Genomic DNA, 26,584 nt, shown 5'->3' on the forward strand with positions numbered 1-26,584 from the left:
ATGAATGCGCTTCTCCTGTCTGCCTGGTTTGGCCACTTACGGATCCTCCAGATCCTGGTCAACTCCGGGGCCAAGATCCACTGTGAGAACAAGGTAAGGCCTCAGCTGCAGCCCCCCTGCCCCCTCAGCCCCCCGCTGCACAGGGCTGCCCCCACCTCTACTGCCTGTCCCCACGGCTGTCCCTTCTGTCCCCTCACGCTGTGCCTCTGCCTGCCCCGGCTTGCCCCGACCTTCTGAGAAGCATTCTGAACCCCCCGCTGAGCTCAGCCTGTGAAGCTGGGAGAAGGGCCTGGGGATGCCTCTTCCATCAACGTTGAAAGCCCCTGTCTTCTGATCCCCCCACCCTTTACCACTCTGTGACATTGGGACAGTCCTCAGTCCTCTGGCCAGCCTCCTGTTCACAAAGAGAGATTAAGGTAACACCCTCAGAAGATTAAATGAGGGGGAGGTGGGGCCCCTCCTGCAGGGCCCTGGCTCCCTTGGGGTCAGTATGGCCAGGTGGAAGGAGCAAAGCACTGTTTACTCTGGGATCTTGGGCCAGTTATTTTATGACCCTGAGCCTCAGGTTTCCCATTTGGAAATAGGGCTGCTAGTACCCACCTCCAAGCTGAGGCAGAAACAAGAGCGGTACTGTGTGTAAAGTACCTGGCCCAGTGCCTGGCACGTTAGGGACCCTGGCAGTCCCCCTTTGCTCACTGGTGTGTGCTGTGGTTTGAGGGAGGAGAGCTCCAGGGAGTCAGAGTGCCCAGAATCCCTGCACTGGTGTCTCACCTTTTAGGGGGTCAATGGTGCTTACGAAAACGCAAACATTTCTGGGCCAAATACGTTCAGCTGGGAGTTCTCAACCTTGGTCCTTAGAGAGACAGAATTCAGGGATCCATGGACTTGGAGGGGAAAAAAATGTACCTTTTTTTTTTTTTTTTTTTCTTAAACTGCCCTCTGCTTGAAATTTTAGCATTTCTTTCAATGGTGAACGTAGGTAGTGTTAATATTACCTGTGACATTGTCTCTAAGACAAAATGTAGCTCTTTCCATATCACATTACAGGTTTTGCAGTTATCTCAAAATACTGTTTATGCAAGTCATTACTTTGAAATCATGGCAGTAGTTATTAGACCTTTCACTAGATCTTGTTGTTTAATGGATCAATAAAGCACATATAAGATTAAAAATTTGGCTTTTGATATTTTGATAATTGTATTTCAGTATCATTGTGTTTCTTTTGTGGTAGGCAGAATACTGTCCACCCCAAGATGTCCATATCCTGCTCCCTAGAACCTGTGAACTCTAGAACCTAACCTGGCAAAAGGAATTTTTCAGATATGATTGTTACGGACCTTGAGATGGGGAGATTATTCTGGATTACCCACGTGTGCCCACCTGTCCTTTTAGGGGAAAGAGGGAAGCAGGAGAGAGTCAGAGAAGGAGATGTGATTGAAGGAAGCAGAGGTTGGAGTGATGTGACCCACAAGCCAGGGAATGTGGGCAGTCTCTAGAAGCTGGAAAGGCCAGGAAATGGATTCTCCTAGAACCTCCAAAACACAAGCAGCCCTCCCAGCCCATTTTAGACTTCTGACCTCCAGAACTGTAAGATGATACATGGCTCCTCACCAGACACCGAAAAGGGCTGTGTACACAGGAGGTCTGCCCCGTGCCATTGTCAGGATCTTGTTGGCAATGGTGGGAATGTCTGACAGCTCCCGGTGAAGGATGGCCCTAGATTATAGGCCACAGGATCCAAGCCCAGAGTGTGGGAGTGAGAGAGAGAGGGGCTCTCAGAAGGTCACGCCATGAAGATACCCAGGTTCAAGCTGAGGGCCCTCCTGTCCAGTCTTGCCTGCCTGGCTTGGCCTCGGAGAGTCTCGGTGGTCCTGGGGAATCCAGTAGTGAAGCCGAATCCGGCCTCTGTACCGCAACACCAAATTAAATCTCGGAGACAGAGTTTGGGGTGAAATGGAAAAGAATAGCTTTATTGCTTTGCCAGGTAAAGGGGGTCATAGTGGGCTAATGGCCTCAAAACTGTGCATCACCAACTTGAAGAGGGTAGTGAGAGGTTTTATAGTAGTGGTTCAAAGAGGGCGTGATCAGCTCGTGGACATTCTTCTGATGAGCTCCGTGGGAGTCAGCGTCATGGTTCCAACTGGTCTGGGGTCTACGTGCTTGTGGGCAGCATGCCGTCATCAACTGTTAACTTCTTCCACCTGGTGGGGGTTTCAGTCTCTGCAAAACAGCTCAAAGATATTGTTGTGTGTCTCCCTCGATGAGGAACCAGGATCTTGCCCCAAGGCTGCACTATTGTTTCTCCCTGGTCTCACATCCCCTCCCTTCCCTAATGAACACCTGCTTGGATCTTCCCACTGGAACTCTGGGAAGGTCTTGGAGGCTGAATGAAGGCTGTTTCTTGTAATCAGAGAAATGGGGGACACAGGGAGACGTTTGTGCCCAGGAGCCCCACAGGGCCCTGCTTGGCATCATAGCTGTCGCGATGAAATTTGCTATCAACATAGAAAGAGTCAAAGTGTTCTAGAATGAGGGAGGTGAGGCCTTAGGTGTGTGTGGAGGGCAGGACTCTGAGTAGTGGACTCTTCTGGTTAAGCAGATCCACCCCATTTTAGTTTTCTATTTTTGGTAACAAATCACCCTGAAATGTAGTGGCTTAAAATAACAATGATTTATTATTTTTCATAATGTCATTTATTATTTTTTATAATGTCATTTCATAATGTTCCTCTGGCTTGCCTGGGCTCACTTAAGAGAACACAGTCGGCACATGTCTGGGGCTTCTGCAGGGGTGGGGAACGTTGGGGATGGTGTGTCTCCAGGTAGTGGCTGATATTCATGGAGACGTCCTTCTGTGACCGCCCCAGGATGTCAAAAGAACAAGAGTGGAAGTGGCAGGATTTCTTGAGATATTACTTCTACCACATTCTACTGGTCAAGGCCCGTCACAGGGTCAGCCTCATTTCAGGGGGAGGAGAATATCGGATTCCTTCTCTTGATGAGAAGAGTAGCACAGTCCTGTTGCTTGATCTTATGACAGTTTCTCAGTCTGTCCTGTTTTTCATGACCTTGCCACTTTTGAAGAGTACTGATCAAGCATTTTATAGACTGTCCTTCAATTTGGTTTTGTCTGATGTTTTTCTCATGATTAGATTGGGGTTATGGAATTTTGGGAAGAAGACCATGGAGGTCAAATGCCCTTCTCATCGCCTCCTATCAGGGGGGCATATGATACCATTGTGATTTGTCACTGGTGATGTTCTCTTGTTCCAGTTATGACACTAATTCCGATAAGTGTTTTTTCCACATCACCAAGCAGTTAACTCAATTCCCCATGGACACTGACTGGAAGTCCATAAATTTAACTCAATTCTGACACTACCTGGAGATAGTGTCAGATTCTGCAGGTTCAGGGCTCAGTCCTACAAGACTGCCCCAGTTCGGATGCCAATCACGAGTCCAGGTGGTTGCCTGGCTATTTAATTGCCTATAAAGCAGACGTTCCCACGACCCCCTCCCCAGGTTCGATTAATTTGCTACAGCAGCTTTCAGAATTCAGGTAACCAATTTACTTGCTGTATTACTGGTGTATCACAAAGGATATTAAGGATATGAACCATCAATGGCCAGATGAAGAGATGCATAGGGGAACGTCCCAAACACAGGTGCTTTTGTCCCCATGGAGTTTGGGCCCTGGCACATGAATGTGATCTGATTCACCAACCTGAAAGTTCTCCGAGCCCCATCCTTTGGGGTGTTTAATTGGAGGCTTCATTACATGCACTTGGTAGATTAAATTCTCAGCCCTTGGTCATTGACTCAACCTCCATCCCCACCCCTCTCCCCATAGGTGGGGAGGTGGGACTGGAAATTCCAACCCTCTAATCACTGTTGGTTCCCCAGGCAACCAGCCCCCAATCCTTTGGTTACCCTAGGGGCTTCAAGTCACCTCATTAACATCATAAAAGACACCTTTCTCACTTTTACCAGTTAGGAGCTTCCTAGGGTTTTAAGAGCTCTGTGCCAGGAACGAGGATGAAGACCAAACATATATTTCTTATTATAAATCACAATATCAAGCTTGATCACTTGGTTAAACTGGTGTCGGCCAGGTTTCTCCACTGGAATGTTAGCATTTTTGCCTTTCCAAGCTCTATCGTTAGAAATCTCTTTGTGGTTTTAATTTGCATTTCAATAACGATTAATGATGTCATATATTTTTTCATGTGTTCATTTGCCATTCCACATATCTTCTTTGGTGTGCAAATTATTTTTTAATTGGTGTAATTTCTTATTGATGTGTTTTTAGAGTTCTTTATAAATTTTGGATGCATTTCAAAATAAATTGCAGACATCAATGTACTTCCCTCTAAATACGTCAGCATGCATATTATTAACTAGAGTTCACATTCTTTGTATACAATAAAATTCCCACTGAGATTGACAAATGCTACTCCTTTGTAACCCAAACTGCTGTCAACATGTAGAAGACTGTTGTATTGATTTTTATGACCCATAGATGGATGCAATCTATTTGAAAAACGTGCTCCAAACAATCTAGCTGTAATGCAAGGCCTGGGTAGAAGCACTGGGATTTGCAAACCTCCCTCACTTAAATATTGCTTCTGGGGCTGAAACCTTCAATAAAGCAAAATGCAATGAGCCTGTATTATCCTCATTTGATCTACGAGAAAATGGGGGCTTAGAGAAGTACAGGTAACTTGCCCAAGACCACAGCGCTGATGCATGCTGGAGCTGAGATCTGAACTCTGCCATCCTGACTCCCACTAGCCCCTGTGAGGCTAAGTGGGTGCTGCGGTTGCCCCAGGGGCCCATCCCCATTTTTCAGTGTGATTTCCTTTGGAAAGCTGTTAATACTCATCATTTGGGAGACAGCCAGTGTGTGAGCAGGGCCTCCCTTCACAGACTGCAAGGACCACCCTGGGCTTGTTTCCAGGACGGCCTGACCTTACTGCACTGCGCAGCCCAAAAAGGCCACGTGCCAGTGCTGGCGTTCATAATGGAGGACCTGGAGGACGTGGCCCTGGACCACGCTGACAAGGTGAGTGTGGCCTCAAGGCTGTGTGTCCTTCCCAGTGGGCTTGGGATTCCTGGGGCCTCTCCTGTACATTCCTTGAGTGCATCCTTTGACCCGTGGGTCGTGCAGACGACCCACTCAGGGAGCTGCTGGTCCGAAGGGGCGTTAGGGCACGAATGAGCAGGGTGCCCGCAGCGTATGCTCAGTTCCCTCGGAGAGACCCTGATATGGACTAGACGGCTTTGAGAAGGGAGGCATTGACTTCTGCTTCCTGGAGGAAGTGGAATTTGATGAATGAACTAGCTTTCATCAGTAAGATTAGAAAGCAAGGGGCGTTCCAGATGGAGGAGAGACCATTACTAGAGCTTTAGAGGAAAAGGGCTTTTGGTGTGTGAGTTCAGATGGATTAGAATCTTGGGAGTGAAGCCCTGAGAGGTTGTTGGGGGCCCTCATGGAGATCTCAACCCCAGCCTCAGGAATGGACCCTTTATTCAGTAGGCAGCAAGGAGCCACAGGAGGATTTCATTGGGGGAAGGGCCCTCCCAAGTGGGGTCTTGTTGGGAAGATGGTCTGGGCTTTCCAGGCAGGGTGTTAGGGCAAGGGGAGGGGAGAGTGTCTGGGGCACTGCAAGCTCAGAGTGGATGGGGAAACTGAGGCCAGGTGGGCAGGGCGAGGAAGATTCACTTTCTTTTTCTCCCCGGGCAGCTGGGAAGGACGGCATTTCACCGGGCTGCGGAGCACGGGCAGCTGGATGCTCTGGACTTCCTTGTGGGCTCTGGCTGTGACCGCAGTGTCAAAGACAAGGTACTGTGACCATGGGTCCCAGGGGAGGACCAGGACCTGGGCTTCCGACCCGGGTGGTCACTGGCAGCTCACCTGTGTCAGCTTCCAACTCTAGCATACTAGAGGGGCTGGTGGCCCAAAGACTGGCGTGTGTCTGAAGTTCACCCAGCAGAACATTTTATGTATGTATGTATGTATGTATTTATATCTTTATACAATTGTTGCAGGTTGGTTTCCCAGGAAGCAGGCCTTGAGATGGAGATTAGACTACAAGAGGTTTATTAGGGGGTGTTCTTAGGATCAACACCTGTGGAAGGAAAGGGAGGGAAGCAGCACTGGACAGAGGAAAGTTGGCTGTGATGCACTTTCAGTGATGGCCTCAGTCAACCGTACAGGGAGCTCTGGAGCTTGGGTGGCCCTTTGGAGGTGGCCCTATTGCGGGCTGGGGAGAGTGGGCAAAGCCTTAATCCCTCCATGTCAATAAACCATTGAATGTGGGCTGCACTGAAATTTGACTGAAGTTACCCAAGAAACTGAAGCCAGATTTCAATCCCCACTAGAACTGAAAGTTGGGAGGGTGCTGAGGTTGGGGAGTTTATCCTCCTGGCTCCCTCCAGCAGAACGTTTTTGAGCACACACTATGGGCCAGCCTTGTGCTGTGGGTAAAGCGCACAAAGATGCCCAAGACACAGTTTCTTACTCAAGGAATTCAATGCCTCAGTCCTAGTAAAGAGCTGTGATCCAATGTGGGGACCCCGGATGGCAGATCTGATTGGTTGGTAGTGATGCCTGGAGTGGGTTTGAGCGGGGCTGTGATTCCACTGGGGATGTCTTGCCGGGGTGAATGGGGAGGAGTCAGGGGGATGGTAGCCACAGGCCTGCTGGTTATTTGCTTTCTCTGTGTTTTTGTAATCTATGATTATGGCAAAAGTAGATGAGAGCGCTGAGGAGGGAGTTCATTCAGGGTGGAGCGCTTACAAGCAGGAATTCACCAATCTGAGAATAGATGACAGGTTGGGACCCAAGGGGACTACCCTACAAATGACTTGTATCAGTGGACCATTGCAAATCATTAGGCAAATATGTGGCAGCAAATTCCAAACAGTGCTTCCAACAAAGGGAGGAATTGCCCACTATTAATTTTCTGATTAATATGCTTGGTTAGGATACAAGGAGTTCTGTTTATAAGCTAGTGACAGAGCTCACAGACTAAGGGACCACAGCATCTTAGATGAAGGGCCAGTGCAACCATCTCATTTTACTGATGTGGAAACTGAGGCCCAGAGAAGGGGATACTTTAGCCAAGGCCACACAGCAAGACAAAGGTCGAGCTGGGTTTGGAACCAGCATCCTGATGCCTACCCCTGTGCGCCTCCCTCTCATCCGGCTGCCTCCTGGGGCTCTGAGCCCTGGGAGTCTTACCAAATCTGTCTGCCCACACTCATCCTTTCAGGATGAAAAGGCTAAGTCAGGTCCTGAGGTTCAGATAAGGCTGATTTCCTTCATTCCAGAAACACAGGCTGAACACGTTGCGCTCTGTGCCAGGCCCCGAGCCAGGAACTGGGAGTACATAAGGGGTAAAGGACAACCCCTACCGGGACACTTCTACCCAGGAGGCAAAAAAAATGATGTGCTCAGGAGCGCTGGGCCCCAGGACAGCAGGAGCAACAACACCAGAAAGCAAGAAAAGTTCAGGTGTGGTGACTTACCTAGAATCTTGCAATCAGACATTCTAGAAAGAAGCTTTTAAAATTGCATGCCCCTAAGTGTGGTACTTTCCAAATGAGGAGTGTTTTCATTTTGAATTTCATTGGGGGAGAGGGCACAGGAAGCTTTTCAAGGCTTTGGGCCTCTGAAGGGCTGACTCCTGCTAGGACCCAGCCTGTGTAGGAGGACAGACCTGTCGGAACAGGCAACAGCACACCTCACGCTGCAGGTGCTGTGGGAGGGAGGCTTTGAGAGCCTGGAGAGAGGGATTAATTCCTCTGGAAACATCAAGGAGATGCTGACAGGGCCTCACAGAGGTGGAGAGGCTGGATATCCCCACAGGTGGCGGAGAGAGGCCAGGCCCGAGGTCAAAGCCTCCTTCCACCCAGCCCCCTGCCCTGCCTGGGCAGAGTGTGAGGACCCTGTTAGGGGGTCCTTGCCACCTGCAGCTTCAAAGGGCAGGAAGTGGATATTTATAATCCAGAAGGAAGAGGAAAGCCTTGCCCTGTCTCCACAGCCCTGCTAACAGGGGGCCCCCCACAGTGCACCCACTTCCTGCCTGTCTCTTTAAACACAGAGACTTCCCGCCGTGGCTACAACACAGAGACTTCACGCTGTGGCTACGTCGCCCACAGCCGGATCCTCCCTTGCCGTGATGAACCGACCACGGAGCCGGGGAGGGGAGCAAAGCTGTTGAGGGGATTTTTTTAAACTTAACTTTATTTATTAATATAATATGATGATGATGATAAAGGAAATGTAAGTGTTTCATCTTTGATCCTGCAGGATAATTATAGCTGTTTACGTGTGTGGGGGTCTAGCATGGGGGCGGGATGTTTATAGCTACTTTAAGTACTGCTTTGGCTTCTGTATGTGTCCACATCCTCATCGGGACCTTTATAGATACCTGTGCCTAAACTGAATGTCTTGATTCCTTTCTGGGGAAGGTACTGAGACAGGCCAGGGTGCAGGAAAGTGCTTAGTTCAGATCAATCGTCCCCTGGCCCTCTGGGCATGACGCATGGCCAAAGCTGAGTCTTCCCTTCTGGATGCTTTTGTGGGTTCCTCTGGGGTCCTTGTCCTGGTCCCCCATGTGTGGTTCCTCTGTAGGGACTTACCTTTTCTCCGGCTGGCCATGTCCCGCTGCCTTCTCTTCCCTGGGCCTCTTACCCTCCTGCGGCAAGATCCCTTTAAGGACGACCCCAAACAGGTTACCCTCAGTGGGGCCACTTCCAACACAAAGAACACTATGCCCTTTGCCCACCCAGTGGAGCCACTTGTCTTGGCTCTGTCAGTGTCACTTTTAGACTTCTCAAGGCTGAGGCTGCTCCCGGTCCTCTGGCTATCGAGTTCCAGGAGACACAGGTCAAAGTCTCCATCACATTATTTATTATTATTGAGCAAATATATACTGACTGTCTGCCATGTGCCCCAGGCCCTATTCTAGGCACTTTGGGGAAACTTCAGAGAACAAAATAGACAGAAATTTTTGCCCTTGTGGTGCTTATGTTCCAGCCAAGAAAGTCAGACAATAAACAATTAGCACAGTATACAAGTAGACTGTAGAGGGTGTTAGGTGGTCAGTGCTGTGGGGGAAAGGAAAAGTGGAGCAGGATGGGGGGATCAGGAGGACAGGAGGTGAGAGCTGTGGTTTTCAATCTTGTGGTCAGGGTGCGCTGCACCATTCAAGGAGAAGCTGACATCTTGAGCAAAGATGCAGGAGGCAGGTGATTGGGCCATGCAGCTTCTGGGCACAGCCTGAGCACAAGGGGAGTCTCTGGGGATGTGGCCTGAGCAGAGGGAGGGGATGGATCCTCAGGTCACAGAGTTGGGATCAGCTTTAGACTGGAGCATGGAAAAACAGGATTTTTTTTTTTAAAGTAATGTGTGTGTCTTAAAGGGTAAGAAAAGATACCAGAACTTGTCCTTTGAAAGTGCCCCTGGTTTTTGGTAGTTTTTGGCACAGTTCTCAGAGCAGGGTGGCGTCGGCCCAGCGTGCAGGGCTGTAGCTTGTCACCGACCTGCTCTACCACCCTGGACATGTCTCCCCTCTCTGGGTCTCAGCTCCAGTGGGTCCCCAGGGCCTGCAAGGGTCTGTGATTCCACTGACCCCTCAGGAGCCCTTCTCCCCGCAGGAGGGGAACATGGCCCTTCACCTGGCCGCCCGCCGGGGCCACCTAGCTGTGCTGCAGCGACTCGTGGACATTAGGCTGGACCTGGAGGAGAGGAACGAAGTGAGTCGCCGCCTGGAGGGTGCAGAGATGTGTGACCCTGGCTTGCCGCCTGCCTTCCAGGATCCCACAGCCCGTGGTGCCGTCTGATTTCCCCTGGTAGGGGCCCTGAAGCCAGGAGCAAAGACATGTCCTCAGACTAACAGCCCACGAGGAAAAGAGGAGGGACAGCACAAGACTCCAAGCTCAGAAGGGTGCTGGGTGTGAGGGGTTATAGGGACGCCATCACCCAGTGTGTGTTCAAAGAAGGGAGAGGTCACTGTGGCCAGGGTGGAGCAGGGGGAATAGACAGAGCAGGGGTGGCTTGAAGGGCGGGGAAAACATAAGCAGAGCTGCGGGGGAGGCCGTGAGTACACCACATGCCCCTCAAGGTGAGAATCGGCTGCGGGACTCAGGGAACCACACATCACCAGGTCAAGTCTGCAGCAGCGGGGAGGGGAGAGCTCGAAGAGCCCTGGACCCCTGGCAGAAGGGGTGTCGTCCCTCCTCGGGCTCTGGCCTCAGCCTCCTGCCGTCCTCACACTGCTCCCCTGTGTTTCAGGAAGGTCTGACCGCCCTGCACGCAGCTGCTGAAGGGATCCACCCCGACTGTGTGCAGCTCCTCCTCAGGGCTGGGAGCAGCGCGAACGCCCTCACGCAGGTAGCCGGGCCTCCTCAGGACTGCTGTGTGTCCCCGGCTGCTCGCCGAGCTGTGACGGCGTCTGCTGCAGCAGCCGCGATGATTCCTGAACGTTGTGTGAACAGGGCTGTGAGGCCACAGGCTCAGGTTAAGGACTTGGCTTCTCTACTGCTGAGCTCTGTGACTTTGAGCGAGTTACTTAACCTCTCTGAGGCTTCTTTCCCAACTGTAAATTGAGATGGTGTATACTTACTTTTTTATATTGCTGTGAGGACTTAATACCTAGCATCTTGTCCAGGACATAATAGGAGCTCAGTACCCATTAGTGTCTTACTGTTGGACACTTGGCAGTTCACAAAGCCCTTTTATGACTATTACCTCAGAAAAAATCCCCCCATTTTACAGATGACAGAGGTTCAGTGACTTTCCCAGATGACAAGCTGGTAAGAAGCAAAGGTGAATCTGAAAAGCCTATTCCCTAGATTCCAGAGCCCATGGCCTGAACCGTTTGCCTTGCTCAGTGGAGGTGTGTGTGGGGGGGTGTCCCCAGCATGAGGCCCACACCTCAGTTAGAGCTGGGGCCTGGGTGTGACTCTGGGACAGGCCTCTTTTCTCCCTTACCATTGCACTCTGTGAGTTGGCCATTAGAAATTCTCTGTGTCCGTGAAAAGAGGGGTTGTGGCCTTTCTTTAGGTAGGAAGTTGGTGTTTTTGTTTTGTTTTGCTTCTTATTTTTAGATCAGTGACAAATAATCTTTCTTGGCTGGTTGAATAGCTGCAGGGTCTGGAATTATCTTTTTGTTCTAAATTCAATAACGTAGCAAAAATAATATTAATAGTGAATAATATAAATAATAGCAAAAATAGTTTAAAAACAGGAATGAAAATGATATGCTAAAAATATTTAACACAAAAGAAGCAGTCAAAGGGAAGCAGAACAAAAAAGACAGGAGACAATCAGAAGAAAAATAGCAAAGGAATTCCCTGGTGGTCCAATGGTTAGGACTCTGCACTTTTACTGCTGAGGGCCCAGATTCAATCCCTGGTGGGCGAACTAAGATCTGCAAACTGTGCAGCATAGCCAAAAAAAAAAAAAAAAAAAAAAAAGAAAAGGAATAGCAAAATGGCAAATGTAAATTTAATAATAATATCAATCATAAATTCCCTTAAATGTGAATAATGCTTTATAAGCCACAAAACATTTAATTTTCAGAACTCCCCTGGAAAGTGTGGAGACTACTGCCCCGGGGGCGGAGTGGGGGGATATTACAGGCCAGAGACGGAAAGTAACCGTCTCAGGCACCAGCCATATCCTTCTGCTGCCGGTGAATTTAAGGTTATTTCTTGGTTGTGAAAGAATTCAGAGACGAAGTGATAGGTAAGAATCAGATTTATTTAGAGAGAAACACTCTCCACAGACAGAGTATGGGCTGTCTCGGAAGGCAAGAGGCTTCAAAATACAGTGTGGTTAGTTTTTATGGGCTGGTAATTTCATAGGCTAGTGAGTGGGAGGATTATTCCAACTGTTTTGGGGAAGCGGCGGGGATTTCCAGGAATTGGGCCACTGCCCACCTTTGGACCTGTTATGGTGGGCCTCAGAACCGTCCTGGCGCTGGTAGGTGTGTTATTTAGATGCTAATGTATTACAATGAGTGTATGATGAGAGTCGCGGTCCACTGGACGTTGAATCTCCTGCCATCTTCGACCTAGCTGGTTCTCATTAGTTTTCATCATGTACTGTGGTTATGTCAGTACATAACCTTTTTTTAAAGGTCGTGCCGTGCTCCCTTCCCTCCTGTTTCACTGCCATCAGTAAGATGTTGCTCCTTAGTCAGCAAGGCCCTTTCTCTGTGCCCAGCGGTAGTCAGGGGGAGGGGGCACAGGCAAGTCCTGCCATGGCTGCCTCCTCAGCGGTGACGGCACAGGAGTTTAGAGACTTGGCCGGGGGCGGGGGGGGGGGGGTGTCAAGTCCAGCTGGTGGTCGTTGGTGGCTCGGAGCTGCCCACCTCACTGGGCCTCGTGCTCCAGCCTTGACCTGAGGTTTCTGGCAGAGGCCACGATGCCTTCTGACACTCCCACCCCCAGCAGTGTCGTGTAGCAGGGTCTCTGGCGGGGGGGGGGGGGGGGGGGGGGGAGGAGCCCAAAGGGATTGCATTTCCCACTGGGAGGTGGATGGGTTCCCACCCTGTAAACTCATTCAGACTTGACTTTGGGAGGGTGACCAACTCATCCAGGTCTCCCCCATTCTGTCGTGATTTTAAAGTAGAAAGTCTTGCATTCCAGGAACCTTCAGTCTCAGGCAATCTGGGACAGTGGGTCACCTGGTGGGTCCTGCCTGAGATGAAGACTCATCCAGGAAGAAGCCCTCCCTCTGGCCCTGCTAGGCTCCTCTGCAGACGTGCTCAGACCAGCTCCTGCTGGGCAGTACCTGCTGGGTGGAGTCTGCCCTGTACAGGCAAATCTTACTTGTCCTCGTCTTTGAAAACCATCTCCTCCCGGTGTCTATACTCCGCATGTCTTTACTGGCTAAGGAATTGTGAAGGCGTTGGCCTTTGTTCCGGAGTCTGTGACTGGCGGTGAGGAAAATCCTAAGACCATAGTGAGCTCCTCTTACTGGTCACCAGGCCTGAGGAAGTCATCGATTTCTCCCGCCTCAGGGTTTAATGGGGATAATAGTCCCAGGGGGTTGTAAGCTGCGAATGGAATGAGTCCCAAAGTGCTTTGTAAACCCCATTCTGAGGGGTCGTTAGGATGCTGCACTGATGCCTGTTTCCCTCTAGAAAAAGCAGAGCTGCCTCCACTACGCAGCCCTTGGTGGCTCTGAGGACACGGCCCGGGCCCTCATCCACGCAGGAGGCAGCACCAACGTGGCGGATCATGTCAGTGTGGGGCCTGGATGGGAGGTGGGGGTGGGGAGGACACTGCAGAGTCTCCCATGATCTCACTGCTCAGAATAGGCATGGAGAACAGGTTAGTGGTTGCTGGAGGCTAGGGATGGGGGGGATGGGGCAGAGAAGGAAGGAGGGTGTGGTTATAAAAGGACAACACAGGGATCCTTATGGTAATGGAACTGTGCTGTGTCTTGTGTAACGGCTACACAAACCTGCACGTGATAAAATTACACAGAACACACATGTATACAAATGACTACAACTGGGGAGATCTGAGGAAGACAGTGCGTATTATCAATGTCAGTGTTCTGGTTGGGATGTTGTACTGTGGCTTTGTAAGAAGTTGCTATTGGAGTGGGGAGAACAGAGCAGACCGGTGGTGAGGCTGGGAAGAAGGCTTTTCACCAGATACCTTTTGTTCTTTTTGGTTCTTTAGGTTTTTATAAATAAAATGTGACACAATGAAAAGCAATACTTGCTCTCTTGCCACGCCCCTTTCCCACCGCATTCCCACAGACCTATTTCCAGGACGTCGGAGGCCGTATCCAGCGTCCTTGGTTATTTTATCTCCGGGGTCTGCTGCTTCCTGGAAAGCCACCATTGTAGCTCTGATAAGTTTCCCTCGCTCATCTGAGTTGTGTATTTGAGCCCGTTTCCCATTGTCTACCCATTGACTCTCACAGCAGACCTTCTTTTGCTGATTTTGATCTCACAGTTATCTAGCAGTGATCTGAGGACACTGCTGAAATTCTGTGGTAGTTTTACCTAGGTTTTTAAATTTTTTCTAGATGTGTTTCAGAATACTTTTCGTCATTTATTGCAATTTGGGTTTGGGATTACATGAAGCCTGTAAATAGCATAAGAGAAAATGGTCATCTTCGTAATATTTTATTTTTTCACTAGGAACGTGTCTTGCCATTTCTTGATGTCTTCTTTTATATCCCTCAGTGATATTCTATGGTTTTCATTTGCCTTTGTAATAGCCATTTCCAATTATAGTCTTTGTAGGTACTTTATATATATTTTGACAGTCATTGTAAATAGACTTTTTTTTTAAAGATTATTTTTATTTTTATTTTTTGGCTGCGTTGGGTCTTTGTTGCTCTGCTCTGGCTTTCTCTAGTTGTGGCGAGCAGGGCTACTCTTCATTGTGCTGCGGGGGCTTCTCAGTGCTGTGGCTTCTCTTGTTGCAGGGCATGGGCTCTAGGCATGCAGGCTTTACTAGTTGCAGCACGCAGGCTCAGTAGTTGTGGCACGTGGGCTCTAGAGCACAGGCTCAATAATTGTGGCACACGGGCTTAGTTGCTCCGCAGCATGTGGGATCTTCCCAGACCAGGGATCGAACCCGTGTCCCGTGCATTGGCAGGTGGATTCTTAACCACTGTGCCATCAGGGAAGTCCCATAGACTATCTTTTTAAAATATGTCATTTACTGAATGTAGGCATTCAATACAGTAATGCTATTGACTTTGGCATTTGTATCTTCTATATGACTTTTCCTTAATTTTGCTAGGGTTTTTTTTGCGGGGGTAGGGTATAACTATTTTAACCTTTGTAGATATACAATCACATTGCCTACAAATAATTGTATAGTTTAAACCTTCTTTTCCAATATCCATAAACTGTTTTTTTCTGGCCCAAACTAGTAATGGCAGTCGTGGGCGTTTTTGTTGTGTGTGTGTGTTCTGTACTCAATATGTGAGGGTGTTTTTCCACAGTAAGTATTGTCTATACCATTTATTTTTCTGGCTTTGTACTATCCCACTATATGTGTGTCACCATACACCTAGACAGAAGGAGGCTGTGGCAGTATCTCCACTTTGTCACGTAGTCAGGGCTCACAGCGAACCACTGGAGATGGAGTCCTCCAGCCTTGAGTGAGGCCTTGGGTGAGTGTTGGGCTTGGAGTGAGACCGCTGTTCTGGTCCCAGTTTTCTCTCTCATTCATTAAGTTCATACATAAATCGTTGTCGGGCACCTACCTAGATGCTGGGGGTAGAAAGTCCAATAACACAAGGTCTCTATTAGTTACGTGTCCTTGGGTGAGTCATGTAAGTTTTATGAACTCATTAAGTGTTCTCATTTGTAGAATGAAAGTACTAATAAGCATAGCATTCCTATGTACTTGCTAGGTTCATGTGTGGAGTAAATGAGATATTAAAGAATCTTAAGGTGCTGTTGCTAGAAGGGACCTCGGCAAGCCATCACTTGCCAGATGAAGAGTAGCAGAGACACGAGGTGACTTGCCCAAAGTCCTGTAGTCAGTTCCTGGCATAGCAAGGTCTCAAACTTGGGATTTTAAACTGATCCACCATGAGGATCAGTTGTGGGCCAAGGGATTCACGCTTTGGGCTATCAATGCCTCAGACCACTCATGTCATCCGAGAAGTGAGAAGGTCCAAACTCAGAAGCACGCTGTATATAGTAAGTCCCCTGTATACGAATGAGTTCCGTTCCAAGAGCGTGTTCATAAGTCCAGTTTGTTTGTAAGTCCAACAAAATTAGCCTAGGTACCCAACTAACACAATCGGCTATATAGTACTGTACTGTAATAGGTTTATAATACTTACACAAATAATACATAAAAAACAAACACAAAAATAAACATTTTTAATATTACAGTACAGTACCTTGAAAAATTCAGTACTACAGTACAACAGCTGGCATCCGGGGGCTGGCATCGAGGGAACAGGCAAGAAGAGTTACTGACTGGAGGAGGGAGAGGAGGTGGGAGGTGGTAGAGCTGAAGGACCGTCAGCAACAGGAGACGGAGGGCGAGCTGCAACTTCACTCACGTCTGATGCTCATGGCACAGGTTCTGGTTCCTTGCTGGGTTCAATTCTATTTACCCTCTTGAAAAAAACAACCCAGTGATGTCTGGGTTGTGGCTCATAGATGACACGGTAGCACTGGATTGCAATCTGAACGGCTGATGCAACTTTTGTGCACTGTTCGATGTTCAGGTCCTGTGCCTCAAAAACTAACAGTGTCTCCTCAAATAAAGAAAATTCCCTTGTCACTTCCTGCATCGTGAATCTCTTCAGTTCTTCAGTTACTTCTTCCTCTTGTCTCCCTTTGTCCTTTCTCCGGGCCTCCAATTCCTTCAGGTCTTCATTAGTAAGCTTCTTGTGCTGCACAGCAACAGTACTGTGCAGTAAGTACAAAAGCACAACCACTGGTAGAGGATGCAGGCGTGTGACAATGTGTGCCAGACATGTGAACTAATTTCCGTGATTGGACGTGTGAACGCATGTTCGCATCTTTGAAAGTTTGCAACTTGAAGGTTTGTATGTCGGGGACTTACTGTACTCCTCCCAACTCCCATCTGCAGCTGGGCAGTCTGAGAGGGACCCATCAGTTGATCTGTGCGTCTCCACCCTCCCAGCAGGGCGCCTCTCCTGTGCACATGGCTGTGAGGCACAACTTGCCCGTCCTGGTGCAGCTCCTCATCGACGCCGGCAGTGACCTGGATGCCACTGACAATGTAAGTGTCTGCAGAAACCATCTGGGCCCCATGGAGCCTCTGAGCATCCTCCCAGGCTGGCAGGGCTGGCAGGGCTTGTCTACTAGCCTGGCCCAGAGTTGAGGAATTGCTTTTTTAGCTTGTCAAAAGTTGTTAGAATATTTGTTGAAGGGTAGCATCATTTCGTCAACCATTCCTCTGTTTTGAACATTTGAGTATTTCAAAACATGCAATCTTTTCCTTTCATTGATTTTTTTTCCCCTTAGGGAAAATTCCCAGGGCAGGGGTGACTGGGTTAGTCTTGTGTAACAAGAGGCCTCTGAGTCCTGAAGTTGTGATCAATCAGGAGTGTTTTTAAATCCCCATCCCCACAGTCCACCCCCCAGCCATACAGTCCTCAGGGCCACCACACACAACCAGTAATGGTGGAAAGCAATGTGACAGAATATAATAATATACCTTTAAAATAGTCAGTATTCACGCATCTGAGAATTGAGCCTCAAGAAATATATTAAGAGCTCATGCACCAAGATATTTGTTGTAGCGGTCTGTCAGTTTTCATTTCAAAAAGGGCCCAAATACCTATTAAGAGAGAAGTGGTTGGGTAAATTATGATATAGACATAGATAGGCTCTTACAGAGCTATAAAAAATGGTGTTTATAGAGTTTATAATATGTAGAAAGTTATACAGATGCAAACTGTATACAGAGGACGATCTCAAATATGTAAAACCATAAAACCAGAAACATTTGTGTTAAAAAAAAGACTAGAAGAAATGTACTAGGAGTGTTACAGAGGTTGACTCCGGTGGGCTAGCGAGCCGTATTTTTTCTTGTTCTTTCCACTTTTTTGTTTTTTACCGTTTTCTCTGCTGAGTATTATGTTTATGATTAAACCCAATTTACCTCCCTCATAACTTCTTAGAGAAACTCTGTTAAGGCCCAGTTGGCAGTGTACCCACCTTGGTCTGTCCTGGCTTTGAGCTGCAGGCTGTCTCTACATGCTTTTCTGCTCCCTGTCCCCTTGGCTTCTCCTCCAGAGGCAGCAGACGCCCCTCCACCTCGCCGCCGAGCACGCCTGGCAGGACATAGCAGAGATACACCTTGTTGCTGGGGTCAACTTAAACCTGAGAGATAAGGTACCTCTGCTCACAACCAGCCACCTGTTCAAGCTTTCACGACTCCCTCTTTGCCAGAGATCCTGATGCAGATGCCTCCTGCTCCCAGAGTGTTCAAGGCTTCCCATTCAGCTCAAAGGCAGCCTCCTCCAGGAAGTCTTCCTGCCCCTCCATCACCTTCCCCTGCCTCCTCTGAGGTCCCTCAGCACTTGGCCCACCCCTCTCCTGGTCCTGGTCTGTGGTACGGTGGTCTTCTGTTTCATGGCCCCCATCAGACTTTGAGCTCCTTGAGTCATCTGCTGGGGAGAGGAGAAGGGGCCTAGAGGAACAGCACGTCACCACCCTACAACTCCCTACATGGGAAACAGGGTCGGGGGAAACATCCCGGGTCACGGTGCCTGTGGGGTGGCCAACTTTTCAGGGGACCAGAGGTTCGAGAAGAGCTGAAGGCTTAGCATGAGACTGAAGAGGCCACAGGCTCATAAGAGGAAGGGCCCTTGCACACACGGCCCGGCCCTTGGGATGGTGTGGGAAAAAGATGGAGACAGGGACCAGGCCCTGAGGCTGAACCTGGGAAAGGCTCCCTGCTTTGAGCTGGGCCCTGGGGCAGCTGGCCAAGTTCAAAGAGGAGCTTCCCTTCTCCCCTCAGGTCCCTTGAGGTGCTTGAGGCTGGCACTGTGCCAGAGGCCTGGAGCAAAGGGCTGGGAGCCTGAAGGGAGGCAGCAAACTTGACACAGGAGCCCAAGCCCCTTCTCTGGGTTCTGGTTTCACCTGAGAAATGGGGCTGGTAACATCTGTCTCACCGATGACCTTGAAGAGTTATGCAGGCAGAGTTTTATAAGCTCTAAGACATCCTATTCTAAAGGAACACAAGAGGGGGTTGCTGGAATTATTATTATTGCCTTATTCTACCTGTGATTTTTCCATACCCGGAGTTATTCTCAGAAAACCTTTCTGCTCTCAGGTGTAGACTGCTGGAAACTGCTTTCTTTGGGCAGGAGGGTTTGTAGTCAGTGCTAGAGGCCACCCGACACCCCTCTAGTAGAGACTCTGGCTTCCCTTCTCACTTCTTACCTGCAGCAAGGAAAAACTGCCCTGGCCGTGGCCGCCCGCAGCAACCATGTCAGCCTGGTGGACATGATCATAAAAGCCGATCGCTTCTACAGATGGGAGAAGGTACTGAGACCCTGCCCTTGGTCTCTCCATGTTGGAAAGGGAGTGGCCATGGTTTAGCTGGAATTGGCTTTGAACCTCAGCCCTGACCAATTCAGGGGCCCCTCAGTTTCCAAGGGAGGGATAATCCCTGCCTTACCTAACACTAGGGTTCTTCGGGGGCATCCACAGAGGAGTGAGCACCCAAACCACACTGAAATAAGGCTGACTGAGGTCCATGCCAGTGTGGAGATACTAGTAGATGCTGCTCTAGCTCCTAGTTGATGGATGAATGCATTCGCCTATGAATAAAGAAATGGCAAGTTGGTTCCAGCTCACTGTCAGCTCCAGGTGATTGGAATTGTGACTTGGGGTGTTCTATTCAGGCACCTTTCTGAGCCCAGAAGGAAAGTGTGCTGGGATTGATTAGTGATGTCTGCTGTGAAGTTGGGAAAGAGACGTGGCAGGTGTAAGATCGGGCATTTGCAGTTCCAGTGTCACAAATAGGAGTAGGTGGAGAGTTTTTTGGTATCTTTGAGGATTGTTTTTATACACAGAGAATAAATTTTTGCATTTATTTCAGTTTTAGAAATTAATTCTAAATTTTTACAAAATTGAAATCCTAGTTTTCCTTAAACTTTAAAATTTATTTTCACAATCTTATTGTATTTATACAACTAGTAAATTTTTTTTTTTTACAACTAGTAAATTTTAACAGTCACTTTCAAGGAAGCCTTTTTTGTAGGGGGAGCAATATTAATGGCATTTATTTTAGCAACGACATTCTTACAAAAGCATAATTTTAATAGGCTTATCTGCTCGGATACTTTAATTAGCAGTGCTCACGTATACAGATTTATGAATCAACTTTGGTGCTCTAGGAACCTATAGAAGAGATAACATTATTCAGAGAAATGTAGTTAAGTTGAAGCTTGAAAGAGATCACATGAAAAGCATCTGGCCCCAGCCTTAACTTTTCCTGTTGATCATAAGTAAGATATCTGCAGTATCTTAGCGCCCCTAAGACAGATGACAACAGAAGACAATCACACATGATGAACTGGTTTTCAGAGGAGTTCTTCTCTGAGTCAGTGAACAGGTGTCAGTTCATTCCTCAAGGAGGCCTTTTGATTAAAGTTTAGTCCCATGTTTAAACTTAAACTACTTTAAACTTACTAAACTTAATGAATAAATTTAATATAATAGGTTCTCTTTTTAAGGACTTCAAATGCTTCTTAAATTCTTAAATTATCCCATTAATCCAGTAAATTAAACCTATAAAGTGAATCTCAAATATCAGAAACTTTCCAGTACTGTATACAAACAGTAAAATTCTCTTATACCTCTCAAAAAAATCATTGACCCCAGTCAATACGATAACAAGTTTCCATAGGAATCATAAGATTTTCACTGACGTGCTGGATTCTCGTAAACATTACAACCCCTTTACATACAGCAGGTTACTCCTAAATATTAATACTAACGATCTGATGAACTGATTCATCTCTATGCATATTTTTCAACCACCTCAGGCTTTAAAAGTTCTCAACAGCAAGGCGGTAGTGCAGTTAGAATCACAAATCCTTCCTTCCTACCCCTAGACCAATTCAATCAGAATCTCAGGGATGAGGGCCAAGCTTCTGTGGTTCTTAAAGCTCCCAGATGACCCCAATGTAAGCTGCAGCTGAGAACATTGCTCTAAAGAAACATTTTTTACCACCCCAGGAGAGAGCCAAGCTCCCAGGTCGTCACCTCCCAGGTGACTGGCCAGACACTGTTAACCAGGGTGTCAGGTTCAGAGCTGCAGATGCCAGAAATCACCTGAGCTTTTAAACAACGAGAACTCTGTATCCACGTCCCTTCGACGGGCTTTTGTGGGTTTAACTTATGCTATTACATAATTTTTTGGTAACCTCTTATTTTGTCACCTGCTTTGCACAGAAAGAATTCTGTAACCTTGCCCCTCTCTACTTGTTGGCATTCAGGAAGTTTAGTGAGTGCCTGATTCTTGGCTTGCCTAGTTTTAGCCACAGCTGCTGAGTCATGCTACTGACACTCGTGCTATAAGAACACAAAGAAAAGAGAGAAATTGGGAAGGCTTCCTGGAAGAGGGGGCATGCAGGTGGTCTTTTGACTATGGCAATGGGATTGAGAGACAGGGAGGTGAGAAAAGGAATTCTGGGTGGGGAAACAGTGTAAGCAGCTCAGTTTCCAGCACTCAAAGCAAGGCATAGAGTCAGAAAGCAGAGTAATGGACAGGAAGCCCCAGGCCTGTGATGACACTGGTTCTGGGTCCAGGCTCATAAGGGAGAGCCTGGCAGGGCTTTCCCCCAGATGGCGGCTGCACTTCTGGGATCTGCCCCACAGGACCACATCTCGTGCAGGGACCTCTGGGACCCCTCTGGGAAGAGCCTGACCTTTAAGCAGGACCATCGGCAGGAAACCCAGCAGCTCCGCTCTGTGCTGTGGCGACTGGCTTCCAGGTACCTGCGACCCCACGAGTGGAAGAAGCTGGCGTATCGCTGGGAGTTCACCGAGGCCCACGTCCATGCCATTGAGCAACAGTGGACAGGTACCACCTTGCCTTGGCGCCCCAGAGCCACCCTGGGGGAGAGGGCGGGGGCACGTGGGGTGTGTTCAGTTTTCTGTGCTTCTGGGGAAAATCCTCACCAAGCCACACGCCATTTCCAACACACCACGTGCTCTTCCCCTCTCCAGGCCTTTGCACAGGCGGGGCCCTCTGCCCCTCCCTCCACACTGACCTGTGAACTTCACATTTTTCATGAATCAGCTTTAGCTGATAGCCATCGTTTACACACGAAACTAAAGGCACTCCCTATAAAAAGGAGAGGAGCTGCTGTTGCCACTGTTATCTCACATCTATTTGGAAATTTTGGCCCTGATATTAAGGCATGAAACAGAAATAAAAGTTGAGTGTAAATATTAGAAAGGAAGAGAGAGATTTATTAATTTCAGATGCTATAATTATATACTGGAAGCCCAGAAGCATCAACGGAAAAGCTCTTAGAATAAAATAATTCAATGAAATGGCTAAATATGATTAAATATACAAAAACCATAGTATTCCTCTGTACCATCAATAAGTAGGTAAAGTATATAAAGGTATTTTTAAAAATATACTCCATTTAGGGGCTTCCTAGGTGGTGCAGTGGTTAAGAATCCGCCTGACAATGCAGAGGTCACGGGTTCGATCCCAGCTCCAGGAAGATCCCACATGCCACGGAGCAACTAAGCCCGTGTGCCAAAAAAAAAAAAAATATATATATACTCCATTTATAATAGTGTATGTTTCTAAAAAGAAATATGAATGACATATTAGTAAGACAATAAGACAATACAAAGTATTTGAACTATAAAAGAAGGCTTGGGTAAGTGGAATGACATTCTATATTCCCAGCTAGAAAAAGTGTCATGTAGATATTGATTTTCCCCAAATTAAAGCTTTGATCCAATTCTAATCAAATCAAAATAGGTTTTTGAAACTTGACTAAAGGATTCTACAGTTCATCTGAAAGAAGAAACAGGAAATATATAATATTCTGGGGAAAAAAAGCAAAGAGGGTCCAATTCAACCAGACTCCACCTTAGAAAGCTAAAATATTTAACAGATTCCTGACATAAACATAGGCAAATCAGGTAGTGGAGTCCACAAGTGAACTCTATTACAGACACGGATTTCACAGATGATGAAGGAGCACTGGTAAATTACGAGGCTGGGGACAAAGGCTAGTGGATAAATGGGTCAAGTGAAACTACTGCATCAAGGGTGGCACCAGGAGGACGTGCCTGCTGGGGGCCCACGGACGCCAGGGCATCAGGGACGTGGTGGATAACTGACTTGGACCCAACGGCTGTGCCCCCATGGCTGTGCCAGAGCGTCTGTCCCTAGCTGGGAGAGCTGACCTTGTCACAGTTTTATAACAAGTTAACCCCACCACGGGCGCTGAAGAGCATGGGCACTTATTTTCCAAACATTGGAATCACCTGGGAAGCCTTAACACCATTTGTTGCCTGGGCTGCACCCAGACCCAAGTACATAGGAGTCTCGGAATGGGGAGAGGGACTCAGGTATCAGTGTTTGCTAAAGCCTCCCAGGTGTTTCCAATGAGCACTTATGGCTGAGACTGGCTGGTTCAGGAGAAAGAACAGGGCCACTAGCATGCAAGGCACAGATTATTGTGAGCAGCCAGAGAGGTGACTCTACAGTCGTGTGCATGGTACTACCACGGTGATCGCCGATTCTGTCTCTCTTCCCAGTGACACCAATAGGATATATGGTGGGTGCTCAGGAGAAAGCCTGGGGCTGGGGAGGTTCATGTGTCCCTTACACGAAACCCCACCCCCATCCCATCTGAGGCTCCTCCTCCCCTCCCCTCCCCTCCTCTCCCCTCCGCGTCTCTGGGTTGAGCTCTGCTGGAACTTGGAGAAGGGCCTGGCGTTCTGGTGGTAGTCAGGGGTGTGCTCAGACCTGGCTCTGGTGAGGCAGGCGGGGTTGGCGCCCTCCCCCTCTTTCTTCCCTCATGGTCCTCAGGCACCGAGAGCTACCGGGAGCACGGGCACCGGATGCTACTCATTTGGCTGCACGGCGTGGTCACAGCCGGTGAGAACCCTAGCAGAGCCCTATTCGAGGGCCTCATGGCTATTGGCAGGCGGGATCTAGCTGGTAAGTGTGCCCCGCCGCCAACTCCCTGCCCAGCTCCTGCTGAGGGCAGCGCTGGGCCCCAGAATCAGAGCTGCATGTCCCTGCTGGAATGTAGCAGGGCCCTCCAAGGCTGCTCAGACCACAGTGCCGTGGCACTGGCTCCGAACCTTCCAGATTGCCGGTCCTAGCCCTGCCTCCTCCTGGAACCCAGACAGAGCCTTGGGCAACTCACAGTACCTCCTGGCCCCAGTCTCCCCATCTGTGCCTTGAGGGTGGCCCAGATGATCCCTGTGACCTTCACAGCCCCAAGGCCACTGAAGCTACAGTTCCTTCCTATCCAGCTTTCTTTTTTTTTTTAAACTTACAGCTCTCACATTGTGCATATATATATATATTTTTTTTTTTTAATTAATTTATTTATTGGTTGTGTTGGGTCTTCGTTGCTGCACACGGGCTTTCTCTAGTTGCGGCGAGCTGGGGCCACTCTTCATTGCAGTACATGGGCTGCTCATTTCCAGGGCTGCTTTTGTTGCAGAACATGGGCTCTAGGTGCGTGGGCCCAATAGTTGTGGCTCACAGGCTCCAAAGCACAGGCTCAATAGTTGTGGCACACGGGCTTAGTTGCTCTGGGGCACGTGGGATCTTTCCGGAGCAGGAATCGAACCGTGTCCCCTGCACTGGCAAGCGGATTCTTAACCACTGCGCCACCGAGGAAGCCCCTATCCAGCTTTCTATACTACTTTGATTTTTTTTTTCCCCTCCAGTTTGGAATAAGGCGGGAACAGGCTGCAGAGTTGTTTTTCACAAACATTAAGACCTATGGGCCAAAACTGGCGTAAGTTGAGTTGAACTAGTAAGATCTGGTTAAATTAAATTTCTGAGGCCGTCACAACCTATTTGGGTCTCTCAACCCCTAAAGCTTTTTTTAGAATTTGGGATTTAGGGCATCATGTAGAACCATCAGGCAAGTGGCATAACAGGTTCTAACAATGATCTCTCATTAAAAACAAAATCGGTTCATGATGAAAAAGGCTTAAACTCTGTAATGTCCATTGGCCTGGTGCGTTACCGGGCAACCACAGCATGGGGTACTAGGCAGCCATCCATTGTAATGAAGCTACATCAGTCACTTGGCAACATGCACAAGTGTTGATAGCATGTTATTGAGGGGCAAAGGGAAAGTCCCCTGTGTGGTGGGTCTCCCCCAGCTGCCACACACAAGGTGGGAAAACAGTCATTTCGGAGGGGAAGAATTAGGGATGACTTGGTTCTTTTTCTAGCACGTTCTTAAATATTATTGCTGTATCTTCTTTTAACACAAACTCTGCAATTAAAACATCAAACCAGCCCTGTGAGACAGTGCTTAGGGCAACAAGAGACAATAGGATTCTTGTCTTTTGCAGAAAGCATCAGGAAAAAAGCAAACGATGACCCTAGCACCCCAAGGAGGTGCACAGCTATGTAACTGGAGGGACTGGACCTTCAGGAGCATGGGACCTCAGAGTGGGGGCCACTGAACAGAGGAGGACTTCCGCTGAAGGGCTTTAAAAAAATTACTGTAAACAAACCTCCAGCTGCTTCCACTGAAACCCATAGTTAAGCAGGACCAGCAGGCAAAATGCTTGAGATCTTTTTTACAGGGGCCTGTCTCAGGTTTTGCAGGTAATCCCTTCGCATAGGTGTGGTCCTTTGCATCTCTCAGCTCACTTTCATCTCCTGCATCTCATGGGAGCGCCACAGCAGCCCCCTGAGGTGCAAGGAGTGTCTTTTCATAGAGGACACTGGGCACAGGGTGGATAAGCAGCGAATCAGGCAGTGAAGTCAGGGGCCAAACTCAGCCTTCCTGTCTCCCCAGCCTGGTGAAGGGCTCCATCCATCCCGTGCAAGAAGGACTGCCCTTAATTCAATCCCTGACTTGTATGAATACTGCACTTACTCCACAGCTGTTTCTAGTCGCAGCTTATTTGTACATTTTGACGGTTCCAGGAGGCACACACTCTCATTTTTCCCCTCTTTTTCAAAATAATTTTTAGAGTTTTCAACTCTTAGTTTCGAAATCATTTCAGACTTATGAAAGAGTTGCAGAAATAGTACAAAGAATTTCCAAATACTCTTAACTCAGCTTCCCCAAATATCAACATCTTACATAACCAGGAAATTAACACTGATAGGATACTATTAACTCACCTCACACCTTATTCAAATTTTGTCATTTGAGCCTGGAAGTTCTGCCTGAAAGCTGTTTCTGTCTAATGTGAGCTCTCCTGCATGTGGCACAGCTGGCTGTGGCCAGTTTTGGAAACCATATCTTAGAAAAACTCCCCACAAAGTTAGCCGTTGGACATGAGTCCTGGGAAGGAGATAGAATAAAAACTGCTAGAGCTGAAAGGGGCTCCAGCTATCATACATGGCTGATGGGAGTTCACAGTGGTACGATCCTCTGAGAGGCAATTTGGCATCATCCACCAAAACTACAAATACATTTATCCATTGACCTAGCAATCCCACATCTAGGAATTTATCCTACAGAGAAACCTGCAAACATTATATAATACTAACAGGAATGCAAGAGGACAAAGGGGAGACTATGCTGTGAGATGGATGTATGGGAACTCTGTACTATATGCTCAGTTTTTTTTTTAAACCGTTTTTAAAAAATAGTCTATTTTTAAAAATAACTGAAACTAAAACTTACAAAAAGAAAAAGAGGCTTTGAAACCGACCCATCAGGTTGATGGTTTGAGAGGTGTGTCTTGCCTGAGGCCTCACAGTTTGCAGGGGGATTCAGACCCCAGCATAGCACACAGCCTCCCTGCCCTGTGGCACCTTTCATCTGCTACATGCTGTGTTGAGATGGAGAACCTTCTACCATTTATTCCGTATGAGAAAGGTATTTCATACCACATGGGACTTGGATCAC

General features: G+C 48.1%; 2 protein-coding genes across 3 annotated transcripts in view; one reads left to right on the top strand and one right to left on the bottom strand.

Annotated features, from left to right (window-relative positions):
* ANKDD1A (ankyrin repeat and death domain containing 1A) lies at positions 1–25,162 on the top strand. The gene is made up of 12 exons (XM_057722831.1): positions 1–93; positions 4,958–5,062; positions 5,744–5,842; positions 9,664–9,762; positions 10,301–10,399; positions 13,158–13,256; positions 16,654–16,752; positions 17,772–17,870; positions 18,930–19,025; positions 21,369–21,573; positions 23,554–23,685; positions 25,068–25,162. The coding sequence occupies exons 1-12, from the start codon at positions 1–3 to the stop codon at positions 25,127–25,129; spliced, it is 1,287 nt and encodes a 428-aa protein (XP_057578814.1). The 3' UTR covers positions 25,130–25,162.
* SPG21 (SPG21 abhydrolase domain containing, maspardin) overlaps positions 17,275–26,584 on the bottom strand; it is a 47,576-nt gene continuing 38,266 nt past the window's right edge. Inside the window, exon 10 of one of the 2 annotated variants that reach the window (XM_057722840.1) lies at positions 17,275–17,313. In XM_057722840.1, the coding sequence (XP_057578823.1) occupies positions 17,290–17,313 (24 nt within the window). In that variant the 3' untranslated portion in view covers positions 17,275–17,289. Of the gene's footprint in view, positions 17,314–19,575; positions 20,022–26,584 lie in introns of those variants that run through there. The other variant, XM_057722841.1, reaches the window with a different exon arrangement.

This window comes from Hippopotamus amphibius, chromosome 2 (genome assembly GCF_030028045.1).
Source record: "Hippopotamus amphibius kiboko isolate mHipAmp2 chromosome 2, mHipAmp2.hap2, whole genome shotgun sequence".
In the NCBI taxonomy this organism is placed as follows: Eukaryota; Metazoa; Chordata; class Mammalia; order Artiodactyla; family Hippopotamidae; genus Hippopotamus; species Hippopotamus amphibius.

Coding starts and splice junctions, on each gene's coding strand:
- ANKDD1A (XM_057722831.1), top strand. CDS start 1: ATGAATGCGCTTCTCCTGTCTGCCTGGTTTGGCCACTTACGGATCCTC. Junction 10,400..13,157: donor GCGCGAACGCCCTCACGCAG/GTAGCCGGGCCT, acceptor GTTTCCCTCTAG/AAAAAGCAGAGCTGCCTCCA. Junction 21,574..23,553: donor CATTGAGCAACAGTGGACAG/GTACCACCTTGC, acceptor CATGGTCCTCAG/GCACCGAGAGCTACCGGGAG.